This window comes from Brassica napus, chromosome C7, assembly GCF_020379485.1.
Source record: "Brassica napus cultivar Da-Ae chromosome C7, Da-Ae, whole genome shotgun sequence".
Taxonomy (NCBI): domain Eukaryota; kingdom Viridiplantae; phylum Streptophyta; class Magnoliopsida; order Brassicales; family Brassicaceae; genus Brassica; species Brassica napus.
In genome coordinates, this window is record NC_063450.1 from 2344112 (window position 1) to 2356438 (window position 12327).

Genomic DNA, 12327 nt, shown 5'->3' on the forward strand with positions numbered 1-12327 from the left:
GATCGACGGCAACTCCTTCTTCTGACACTCGATGTCCTAAGAAGCCAACTTCTATTTTCCAGAAACGACATTTACTAAGCTTAGCAAAAAGCTTTTGATCTCGGACACGCTCCAAAACTAGTCGTAGATGCCTTTTGTGTTCTTCTGCACTTCGGGAATATATGAGGATGTCGTCAATGAATATGATAACAAACTCATCCAGGTAATCCGGAAATACTTCATTCATCTGTCGCATAAATGCAGTCGGGGCATTGGTAAGACCAAAAGGCATTACTACGAACTCAAAGTGTCCATAGTGGGTTCTAAAGGCGGTCTTCATGATATCGGTTTCGGAAATCGGAATCTGATGATAACCCGAAGCTAAATAAATCTTCGAAAACCAGCTTGCGCCTTGTAACTAGTCTAATAGCTCATCAATTCTTAGGAGTGGGTACTTGTCTTTTATGGTTACGTTATTGATTCCACGATAATCAATACATAACTGCATGCTTCCGTCTTTGTTCTTTACAAATAGCACGGGTGCTCCCCATGGTGATGAACTAGGATGTATGAAACATTTGTCTAACAAATCAGCTAACTGATGCTTCAACTCAGCGAGTTCTGCTGGTGCCATTCGGTATGGTGCCTTCGCTATTGCAGATGATCCAGGTTCTAAGGTTATACTAAAGGGGTTACTCCTAGACGGCGGCAATCCCTCTAATGCCTTAAACACATCCTCATATTCTCTGACTACTGGTATTTCTTCCATGTTCTGCTCTTTCTCGTCTTCTACTGGTCCAACAACTAAAGTCACTAAGTATACTTCTTCACCCTTCTCCTAAAGGTTTTCAATTCTCAATGCTGACACTAATGACGCTCCAACACTTGGTACTATGCCATGGTAAGCTAAAGGGGGTTGGGTATCTCTCTCAAAAACAATCTTCCCTCGAATCAAGGTTAGCTCAATAACTTGACAGCCAATCCATCCCTAAGATTACCTTGTACCTCTCTGATGGGAGAACTAACAAATGAGCAGGAAAAACCATATCTTGGATAATGATTGGAACTCTTAGAATACAGACTTCAGTTTCAAGAACTTGATCTCCGGGAGTTAGAACGGGAATGGATAAATTCACCTTGAATTCTCCATCGAATCTGGATGCTACTTCGGGAGCTACAAAACTATGTGTTGCTCCTGAATCGAAAAGGATGTGGGCGGATATTCCACCCACAAGCAAAGTCCTTGACAATAATTGACTTTACCATCAATTACTTACTCAACCACTTTTATAATATTTTTATATCACTAATTCACCAATCATTTAAAAATTATGCAACACTCAATTGGATAAGAAAACAAACCTGAAATCAGAGCCTGAGGTGGTCCGGATGCTCCTGGTAACTCTAAAGCGTAAGCCCTACCAGAAGTGGCTTGACACTTAGCAGGAGGTAAGGGTAAAGGTGGGTTAACTGGTCTGACGGGTCGAGCACTCGAAACAACAGGCTCAGCAAGATGAGTGCGTGGACATGATGTCACGTAATGTCCTCCCTCTTCACACGTGAAACAAGTGATGTGAGATGGTACAGCCGGTTGGAACTGTCCCACGGTCGGACAATCTCTCCTAATATCGCCCAGCTGGCCATAAGTGAAACAAGTCGGGGTTCTAGGTCTAGGACCTTCAGATCAACATCCCCGAAAAGCTCTACCTCCCCGTCCTCGCTGCACAGCAGAATGCGGCTGAGGCTGGAACGGAACAGATGGACGTCTAGGTTGTGCGGGATTGCTAGAAGAAGCTCTCTCAGCAGCAATGGCCTCCTCAACATTCACAGCACGCTCAACAAGATCAGAAAGCCTATGAAACTCTACTGCCTCAAGTCTGCTCCTGATATATGGGTTAAGTCCTCGAAGGAACTTACGGATAATCATCATCTCGTCCACTCGACCATAGTGGACATACTTCCTGAGACGGGTGAACTCTGCCTCATACTTCCTAACAGATAATCCTCCGTGAACTAGCTCCATGAATTTAATCTCCAATCGATCAGGGGCTTCCGGTGGGAAGTACTTTCGAACGAACGCTGTACGGAAGTCATCCCAAACTTAGATTGAAGTCTCCAAAGTTCCTCTCTACGCATAAGCACCAACTGATGGCGTCCTTTTCTAGATAGTAAACAGCCACATCCTTCTTAAATTCTTCCGGACAACGGGTTGCAGCAAAGTTCTGTTCGAGATTGTGAAGCCACGCATCAGCTTCAAAGGGATCAGTGCCTTCCTGGTAATGCTTCGTCCCCAAGTTCTTCATAATCATGACTATCTTCAGGAAGTCCGGGTGAGAAGTGGTAGGTACTGGAGCTGGCTGAGCATGCTGTGCTTCTTGCTGTGCATTCAATGCTTGATATTGCAAATTCACCATCTCAGCCATCAGTTCCAGAAGTGCTATCTTAGCTGGATCGGTTGGCGCTGGTTGAGGTTGTGCTGCCGGAATAGGTGCGGCAGGGGCCGGTGGAATATAAGCTGTAGGGGCCGGTGGAATATGAGCGGCAGGAGATGCATGAGCTGCGGGATGATCTCCATGCACTGGACTATCGTGTACTGATACCACTCAAATTACCCTAAGGAGTGCTACTCTCATAAAAAGAGGTTCAGATGTAGTACTTAGGGATCTAATCCACAAGGAGGTAGGGAACAATTAAATCTAGTGTTTATTAATTCTAAGAGTTGTAAATGTCTAAATGAAATAGCAATAGTAACAACCGAAGTAACTAGTAAATGTAACTTGGTTGGAAATGATATTAGATGCAGGGCCACTATTCAGGTGTTGGAGATTATAATACCTATAGATGCCTATTTGTTGCATGCATGATATATTAGAGCTCAACCGCTTAACTCAGTGATCAGCTGTCGCATGTTTCACTGGTTAACAAACTAGATCTCGTGTCTCAACGGTTAGTATGTCGACAACGAAAGAGTGTCGATCGATGGTCCTATTGGGACGTCGACCGATACATCTTTGCCAACGTCGATCGATAGTCAGTTGAGGACATCGATCGACGGGTTCTAGCCAGGCCTATGCGCGAGTATGATATGCCCTACTAAGATACTAAATTGGCGGTTAGCCCTCTCTAGCAGTCCTAATATGATAGATAGATGTCAGGATGGGATAACAAGGGTGCTTGAATATGCAATCCTATGATCAAGTTCTAGTTAGCAAGGCTAAAACAAGCAATGAATACAAATCTATCATGAATATCACAACAAGGCAGATATATAGTTTGGGGCTAATCCCACAAACCTATATGAACCCTGGATCTAATAATTGAACTACTCAGACATAGCAAAGCAATTCATAACAATTAAGAAATAGAAACTCATAGTATAGATGAAAAGAAATGATAACAAGGAGTTCCAATCACAAGTGATCTTCTCTCAAACTCTCTTCTCTCTCAAAGTAAAACTTGTAACAAAAAAGGTCTCCCTGCCGTCAAAAACCTTAGGCAGTATATAATCTACTAGGTTAAAAACTCGTCAGGGCATTTTTGTAATTTGGCTTGGCCTTGGGTTTTAAGTCTGCTGAATCCAAAATGTCGCGTGTTTATGTCTCGACATCGATCGATGGTACTTGTGTACATCGATCGATATTAATCTTCATTTGTCGAGGTATCTCCTGGAATCGATCTTCAGCACTGATGCGCATCGATCGATTGTTCTTCCTCTCGTCGACCTCTACATGGTCAGCTCGGGTGAAATGTCCTTTAAGCTCCAAAATGCTCCAAAGTCATAGCTTTAGTCCGAAATGCACGTGAACCTGAAAACATACCTAGAAGAGTAGAAAACAGACTTACTCTTTTGCTTGTCCTCAAGCAAAACATACATGCATTTTCTCTGAAAGTGGTTTCAAAATATTAGGGACTTATAATTTTAAAGCAAGAAATCTTTTCCTCAACAATTTTGCAACCACATTTAAAAGGTCCAAATCACAGAAGCGTACTATGCAATATCCTAGCTTAGCAACCATTTCTAACATAACACAACTCATAAATTCACATCTGACATCCCCTCTACTGACTTCATTTCTGTGCATAAATATAAAGTGAATGCTTTACCTTGGGAGTATCGATCATAGGATGCAAGGATTTCAGACAAGTATCTGGAGCTGCAGGTAAAAGTTAGTTCCTAGTTTCTCTCTCTCTAATTTTCTCTCTTGAGACAAAGTCTGCTTCCATTGCAGGATCAGTGACCAAGATTGGACAGGCTTCCATGAATCAAAACTTAATGGTGGTTGCCACCAAGCTCTGTTCACTTCTTTTTGACCTATATCCAAGAGTTCCTTGCGAAAGCGAGCCTTGAAGATTGCCGCCTCCAAGTCCTGTTTCGAACTCTTTTATTGGAGTCTTTATGAATCAAGCCTTAATGGTTTCAGCCACCAAGTCCTGTTCAGACTCATCCTAAGTAAACAATAGATCTTTTTTTTTATATATAAACTCACTAACTATTCTAGGGTCGAAATTTAGAGAGATAAAATGTGATATATAATCTACACCAGGCGTTACCTTCCAGACTTGTCTGAAGAATCTGATCCCATGTATACCAAGCCCCAAGACAAGCGGTTATGTCAGGTTTAGTGTTGGAAATCAGCTTTGGTTGCTTCATGCGTTTCAAGGCAAGTGTGTAGTTGATAGGTTGATCTGCTTTAGCATCTATAATGCTATTTGCAATCAGTAAATCTAAAATGGTGCTAAAGATTGGTTAGATATTCAAGTTTAAATCAATATAAGATTATAGTCGCTATTTTCAATAGCTAAGCATAATTTATTAAAATTCTTTTTATATAAGAATAAAATAAATTATATCAGTAAATCTCCTCCCAGACTTAAATTACACTGTCCCAATGTAACTCAGCCGGAGTTATGATGAAATAGTTCATGATGTACAAAATGTAACAAGTAGGGAAGATACATCTGACCGGGTTAGATATCGATCGATGGGAATATGTTACATCGATCGTCGTGTGGTTCTCCATGTCGAGCGATGTCGACGTCTAGTCGGCGGTCGATATTCAGGTCCTCCTACTTGGGTCTCCTAAATCTGAAAGAAATAAAACAAAAGTAAATAAATGCTAGCTAATAAAACCAAAATAAAATACCTAATAGTGGGTTGCCTCCCACTCAGCGCTTGGTTATAGTCATTTAGCTTGACTGTGGTAGTGATTGGCTATTTGGTGGAGAAACAGCTGCTTGTTGGAAAACAAGCATCCACGTCATCTCTGCACATTCTGGACCAAGATTCAATGAAACTTCTTGTGGCCTCATCATTTCTTGTCCATTTGTCATCCATCTTCTCAAGTATATTGGAGATGTTTTGTAGCCTATCTTGAATGTTGTCAATGCTGAACTGGTGCCAACCTATGTTGTCATAGGCGTATGCTGAAAGTTCTGTCAGTTCCTTTTGCATTGACTCTATCGTCTTGTGTATCAGCTGCTCGCCAGCTGGTGTAGACTCGGCGTCGATCGATGCGATTATGTGTTCGTCGGTCGATCTCGGCGACTTACCATCGAGCGATTTCCTCGCGTCCTGTCGATCGATTCTGATATCTGGTGTTGAACTGCGAGTTGACTCTGAATAGCTTTGACTTCTTTCTCTAGCCATTCTGCGTGGCTGTCTAGTCCACTGATTTTGTTGTCGAATGGAAAGTAGATGTCATCGCAGCGTTTGTCTAGTCATTCCTCCATGGTGTCTATAGTAGTGTAGATCTTGGATGTGATCTTGTCAACCTCTGCTGGTGTGTAGGGAAGTAACTCCACAGGATTCGTCCCATCGATCCAAAGCCCTCGTAGCCTGTGGATCGATGCTGATTTTGCCTGCAAAAAATTTTGATTAGTAATGTTATCAATATCCTTTTGGGCATGAAGTAATTGACTTGACAATTTGTTTAAATCTATCATGACTGGTGATATAAAGCGGTCATGCATGTCCTCGTAAGTCCTCAGCCTCTCATTCATGGTTGAGACCTTAGCGTCGAGCGATGTGATTGTACACATGTCGATCGATGTGGCTGGTTGTTGGTCCTTCTTGCGAATGGTATCCTGATCTTGCTGTAGTAGCTCGATTTTAGTGCTTAGCCAGTCCACGTTGTTGTTGAGCGGGTAATACACGTCGTTTATCCTTGTGTCGATGTATGAGACTTCCCATTCATCCTTGTGTTGTGCTGAACATTGCTGTTCTGCAGGGATCTGGCATGCAGGAAGACTGACGTCGATCGATGGTGCATTTGGGGCGTCGATCGATGCTGAGGTCGTGGCTTCCTTCTCAAGTTGCTGACGTAAACTCTCAATTTCTGTCCTCATTTCTGCCATACTTCAAAAAAGCTCATTGCAGCCTCTATCCAAAGGTTGATGTGTATCTTCTACCAATGATTTGAGCTCCTCTCCCAGTTTTTCCGGAGCTCCACAAATACCAGTCACCACCTCGTTGATTTCATCTTTGGTGTAGAGTTCTGGTGCCAGTCTTGTGAGTGTGAAGGAAGTGGCATGTTCTGGAAGACCGATGTGGCTCTGTTGAAAAAGAGATGCTCTTTCCAGTAATTTCATGATGTCATCCTTTGTGACAGGTATCATCTCACCAGCTATGCCTCGTGCGTGTCCACACTCATCTCTGTAGACTCCATACTCGTCCCTTCGTTCCCAAGTGAACTTTCTGGCTCCGTATATGTCAAAATCGCGGTTTCCAAATTCATAACGTCTATCGATCGACATCGGGTCATCCCTATCGATCGACGGGTGTGTTACCCTATCGATTGATGTCTCAGTTGTCCCGTCGATCGATGCTTGCACTTTTGGTTGGCGTGATAGATCTAAATTGATTTCTGTTGTGGTGACTCCGATGTGGTTGGTAGGATCTGTTTGAATGACGTCTGGAGTGCCACGTTGCTGTGAGAATAGGTTGTCAGGTCCATTGGCTACTTGAAGGATATCTGCTATGTCCTCTCTGGACACTTGTAAGATCCTTCCATCCATTGCACGTGCGTTGCCATCTAGGTCCCTGAAAATACCAAATTCATCAGGTGTTAGAAAACCGTAATCAATGTTTGCATTATCATTCAATTTGGAAATAGAAATATTAGGGTTTAGAGTAGTATCGATCGATGTAGATACAGATGCATCGATCGATGGCAGAGTAATTTCTGCAGAACTTGTGTTCTTGTGATGATCGCTCTTCATGGATTTTCCTGTTGATGTAGATGGAAGAGTGTTCATATTTTTTGCTTGTGTGTCTGCTCTGGTGTGTGAAGGTGGTTTCGGGAGTGCAAAACGTTTTATATAGGTATCTCTAAACCTAGTTGGAGAGGGAATATTCTCATGCTCCTGAATTTTCGCTGCGGCGCGAATATCGATCGATGTTCCTGTATGAGTGTCGATCGATGTGAGCGGTTGTTTTGCTGGACGAAGGTGGGTATCGACCGATGTGGAGTGCACTTCGGCGATCGATGTTGGAAACGTGTTTGTGAACTTATGTGTTTCAAATCATTCATCCTGCAAAGACATTTCTATTGCACGTTCTTTCCAATAATCCTCTTCGTATTCCTCTGTAAGTTCCTCGTTAGATGAAGTAATTATAGTGTCAACTGCAAAACTTTCATGGAAACCACTGTCTGCCCAACTGCCTATGGAATAGTCATCACGTCCTCTCTTGCTTGGAGGTTGGAAGGCAAAGTGGGGGTAACAATGATTAGGTGGAGTGAAATGGTCAACCGGCTGCTTTACGTCGAGTGATGTGTTGTTGAGGTCATCGGTCACAGTTGACTCATTGGAATTGATCGATGGAAAAGTGGGGGTGTCGATCGATTCCGAGTACTATGTTTTGTACTCCGATTCATACTCTGCTCCACAATGGCATGCGCCAATGAAGCCAAGTTCTTTCCCGTAATCCACAGAATTAATAATCTTTCTCTTAGGTCGGATAGGATCGTAGTGGATGTTGGGGTCTATCAGCGTCAGACACAATTTGTTTTTGGTCATGTCACATACGGCTCCTACTGTAGCTAGGAAAGATCTTCCAAGCATAAGTGAAGAGTTCCAGTTAAGCTCGATGTCTAGGACATGAAAATCTACAGGGACAAGGGCATTACCAATCTGTACCTCCAGATCTCTTATGATACCTCCTGATCGTTTTTCTGAAAGATCCACGAAGGTGAAGGATTCTGTTGAAGGCTCGATGGTCAAACCAAGCTGGTCTACCATGATCCTAGGGAGGATACTAACTGATGCTCCTGTGTCACACATTGAATGGGGAAATTCAACACCCTTGACTACGCATGGTATTGCAAACTTCCCAGGATCACTCTTCTTCGTCAATGTGATTCTGTGTTTCATCTTCTCTCTGACTTGATGAAACATTCTCCTAATGTCCTCCTCAGTTACCTTTGTTTCTCTGAAGAACATCCACAACTGGTGTGTGAAGTAAGCTTCATCAAAAGCTTTTTCGATTGGGATTTTGAGGATTCTTTTAGTGAAACCATCCATCTCCTTCTCGTTAGCTTCCCTCTTAAGGATCTTAGGGATTTTCTCCTTTCTTTTCCTTAACCTTCTCCCTTCAATTTCTTGTCCTTCAGATTGTTGTAGGCGGAGTCTATTTTACCATTGAAATCCACGGTGATTTGTTGTTGTCCCAACATTACTCGATCAAGCATCTCTTCGATCTTGCTTTCCTGAGTCTGGGGTGGTGGATTCTGGTAGTAGGAGTTCGAGTAGCTTTTGCTGTTGTTGAAGTGTTTTTGAAATTGTGAACTTTGGTTACTTCTTTGACCATTTCCAAAGAAGTTTCTGTTTCTGCCCTTGTTTCCAAATTTCTGGAATCCGGTACCTCCGATGTAGTTCACATTTTCTTCTCCTTCCGTATCTGCTACTTCTCCTTCAGCTGAACAGACTTGCTTCCTAAGAAGCTTGTGCACCACATCTAACTTAGCTCTTACTTCATCCATCTGTTCCTTCCCGATAGAGGCTACAGACTTCTTCCGTTCAGAGTCAGTGTTTTTGGTGCTGCTGCTGTTAGAAGGGTTTTCGATAAGTCTCACAGCTTCCAACGGATTCCGAGTAGTGAAGTTTCCTTTACTCGCCGTATCAAGAGCCATTTGATATTGTAAGGCGAGACCTCAGAAGAAAGTGCTTAGCAGCTGCACTTCGTTAAATCCGTGGTGTGGACAGTCTCGCTGGAAGAACCTAAATCTAATCCATGCATCTTTGAAGGATTCTCCAGCATCCTGCGAGAATGTGGAAATTTTATTCCGAAGTTCTTCAGCGCGCGCCTCATCAAAGAAGTTTCGTAAAAAAGCATTCTTGATGTCGGCCCAGGATGTTAAAGATCCTGTGGGTTGCTGCCTAAGCCAGTGCATCGCTTCTCCATTCAGCCTGTATCTGAAGAGCTTGCACAGCAGGTAGTCCTCGAACCGTTCCAGATGGTCCATAGGATGCTCGTGCGGTAACCCAGAGTAGGGTATCTGCGACACGAGAGTGTAGTATTGAGGCTTCAGCTCAAAATTTTGCTTCTGGATCTCCGGAAGTCGAATAGCTGATCTGTTGGAATAGTACTCATCTGGGCGATTGTAGTCGGCCAGTGGTTTCGATCGAGCGTCCTCATCTACAGGTTGAGCAGCTCCTGTAGCATTAGCATCAGGGATTACAGTCCCCTGAGCGTCTATTTCTGAGATGTTGCATTACGCAGATGACCGTCCTGGTCATACATGTTTCCATTCTCGTCCTGTGTTAGAATAATAATGTTTACCATTTTTGACGACACGGTATCGATCGACGTACGCGGTGTAGTATCAATCGTTGTCGAGCGATTGGGATCGATCGACGATGAAGGTCTGGTGTCGGTCGACGGTTGGTTGTGCGTATCGATCGACGACGATGTGGTTGCGTCGAGCGATGTGGAACGTTGACCTCTACGGATGGTGCGTTCCAAGTGAGCAGGATCGTCTGAGAACAGCAAGTCTTTCTCCTTGTTGCTTCTGGTACCGCTGGGCATGCACCTGAAAAGACAAGAAAAAGATTATTAGAAAGGGGGTAGAGAAAAGAATAAGAATCAATAAAACTAAATCTAATGGCGATCAAAGCTCCCCGGCAACGGCGCCAAATTTGATACCACTCAAATTAACCTAAGGAGTGTTACTCTCATCAAAAGAGGTTCAGACGTAGTACCTAGAGATCGAATCCACAAGGAGCTAGGGAACAATTAAATCTAGTGTTTATTAATTCTAAGAGTTGTAAATGTCTAAATGAAATAGCAATAGTAACAAGCGAAGTAACTAGTAAATGTAATTTGGTTGGAAATGATATTAGATACATGGCCACTATTCAGGTGGTGGAGATTATAATACCTATAGATGCCTATTTATTGCATGCATGATATATTAGAGCTCAACCGCTTAACTCAGTGATCAGCTGTCGCATGTTTCACTGGTTAATAGACTAGATCTTCCATCTCAACGGTTAGTATGCCGACAACAAAAGAGTGTCGATCGATGGTCCTATTGGGACGTCAACCGATACACCTTTGCCTACGTTGATCAATTGTCAGTTGAGGACATCGATCGACGGGTTCTAGCCAGGCCCATGAGCGAGTATGATATGCCCTACTAAGATACTAAATTGGCGGTTAGCCCTCTCTAGCAGTCCTAATATGATAGATAGATGTCAGGATGGGATAACAAGGGTGCTTGAATATGCAATCCTATGATCAAGTTCTAGTTAGCAAGGCTAAAACAAGCAATGAATACAAATCTATCATGAATATCACAAAAAGGCAGATCTATAGTTTGGGGCTAATCCCACAAACCTATCTGAACCCTGGATCTAATAATTGAACTACTTAGACATAGAAACGCAATTCATAACAATTAAGAAATAGAAACTCATACTATAGATGAAAAGAAATGATAACAAGGAGTTCCAATCACAAGTGATCTTCTCTCCAAAACTCTCTTCTCTCTCAAAGTAAAACTTGTAACAAAAAAGGTCTCCCTGCCGTCAAAAACCTTAGGCAGTATATAATCTACTAGGTTAAAAACACGTCAGGGCATTTTTGTAATTTGGCTTGGCCTTGGGTTTTAAGTCTGCTGAATCCAAAATGTCGCGTGTCTGATGTCTCGACATCGATCGATGGTACTTGTGTACATCGATCGATACTAATCTTCATTTGTCGAGGTATCTCCTGGTATCGATCGTCAGCACTGATGTGCATCGATCGATTGTTCTTCCTCTCGTCGACCTCTACGTGGTCAGCTCCGGTGAAATGTCCTTTAAGCTCCAAAATGCTCCAAAGTCATAGCTTTACTCCGAAATGCACCTGAACCTGAAAACATACCTAGAAGAGTAGAAAACATAGATATATATATATAGTAAAACACCTATATACCATGGATGAAAATGGGTCAAATCCAAGGTATATCATGTACCACATCCACCTCGATGTCCATAAAGTACGGGTCTGGAGACAAAGGAATGTGCACCGGTGTCTGATCATATGATCCTTCAGACGGGTCAGTCTCAAAGCTAGAGCCCGAAGGTGTAGCCTCAAAGCTAGGAGTCGGAAGTGGTGCCGGAGTAGATGGCGGCAAGGAGTCTGAAGATGATGAAATAGGTATCGGTAGATAATCTCCACCATGATGTGCCTGTCTCGGTGGCATCTGCAACAAAAGATCAAGGTAAGTTTCTACCCAGGTCTATCAATTTCTAAAAGAAGGAACAAACCAGCATATCCTAATTATCCTTGCGACACATTTTTGACTCGAAAGTTTTTTGAAACAAGTCCCATTTTAACATCGTATAACAATTGCTCTGATACCACCTTTTTGACACCTCTGATCATAGATAACCGGAAATGACACGGTCGATGTTCCCTGATGATCGACCCGAGATTCTCGAAATAAATCCGATCGCCTTAGACCAACTACCAAAGAACACAGACGCTCCTATCGGATATTACTCTAGGCTTTTCAACCCGGTAAAGCAATATTCGATAGTTAGTTCGTCCCGGACAAGGACTAATATCATATGAGAACTCGTGATTTATAACATCTTTTATACATTTTTTATTTACTTTAAACATCTTACAAAGTGTTATAGTTTTATCCTACGGCCTATTGCCCAACAACGTTTTAAGTAAATATACATCAAAAGGTACGTTGCAAGGACAACAAAATACTACCGCTGGTTGGCCGCTCTTTCCGTCCAAAAAGTAAAGTGTCTCCCGCCTAAGGGTTACCTGCACACATGAATGAGTCATGAGAAACTAGTTTACTCAGTGAATCTAGAATCACAACACAATCAATAATAACAAACAATTATGAA

The 12327-nt window shown here is 42.6% G+C and overlaps 1 protein-coding gene and 1 non-coding gene across 2 annotated transcripts; one reads left to right on the forward strand and one right to left on the reverse strand.

Moving 5' to 3' along the window:
• Positions 1 to 397: 397 nt before the first annotated feature.
• Positions 398 to 5626, reverse strand: LOC111214369. Its single transcript, XM_022717135.1, has 6 exons — positions 5530 to 5626; positions 2126 to 2572; positions 1706 to 2058; positions 1342 to 1615; positions 978 to 1174; positions 398 to 817 (listed from the first exon to the last, which is right to left on the reverse strand). Exons 1-6 carry the CDS (start codon positions 5624 to 5626, stop codon positions 398 to 400), a joined length of 1788 nt encoding a protein of 595 aa, XP_022572856.1.
• Positions 5627 to 9162: 3536 nt separating this feature from the next.
• LOC125590916 lies at positions 9163 to 9268 on the forward strand. The gene has a single exon (XR_007326916.1). It is a non-coding gene; the product is annotated as a small nucleolar RNA R71 (small nucleolar RNA).
• Positions 9269 to 12327: the final 3059 nt, after the last annotated feature.

Excerpts from the sequence above, each read along its gene's own strand:
- LOC111214369 (XM_022717135.1), bottom strand. The coding sequence starts at position 5,626 with ATGGCTAGAGAAAGAAGTCAAAGCTATTCAGAGTCAACTCGCAGTTCA. Across the intron at positions 2,059-2,125 it reads TCTAGAAAAGGACGCCATCA|CGTTCGTTCGAAAGTACTTC; the intron begins GTTGGTGCTTAT and ends ACTTCCGTACAG. Across the intron at positions 1,175-1,341 it reads ACCTCAGGCTCTGATTTCAG|GAGCAACACATAGTTTTGTA; the intron begins GTTTGTTTTCTT and ends TTTTCGATTCAG.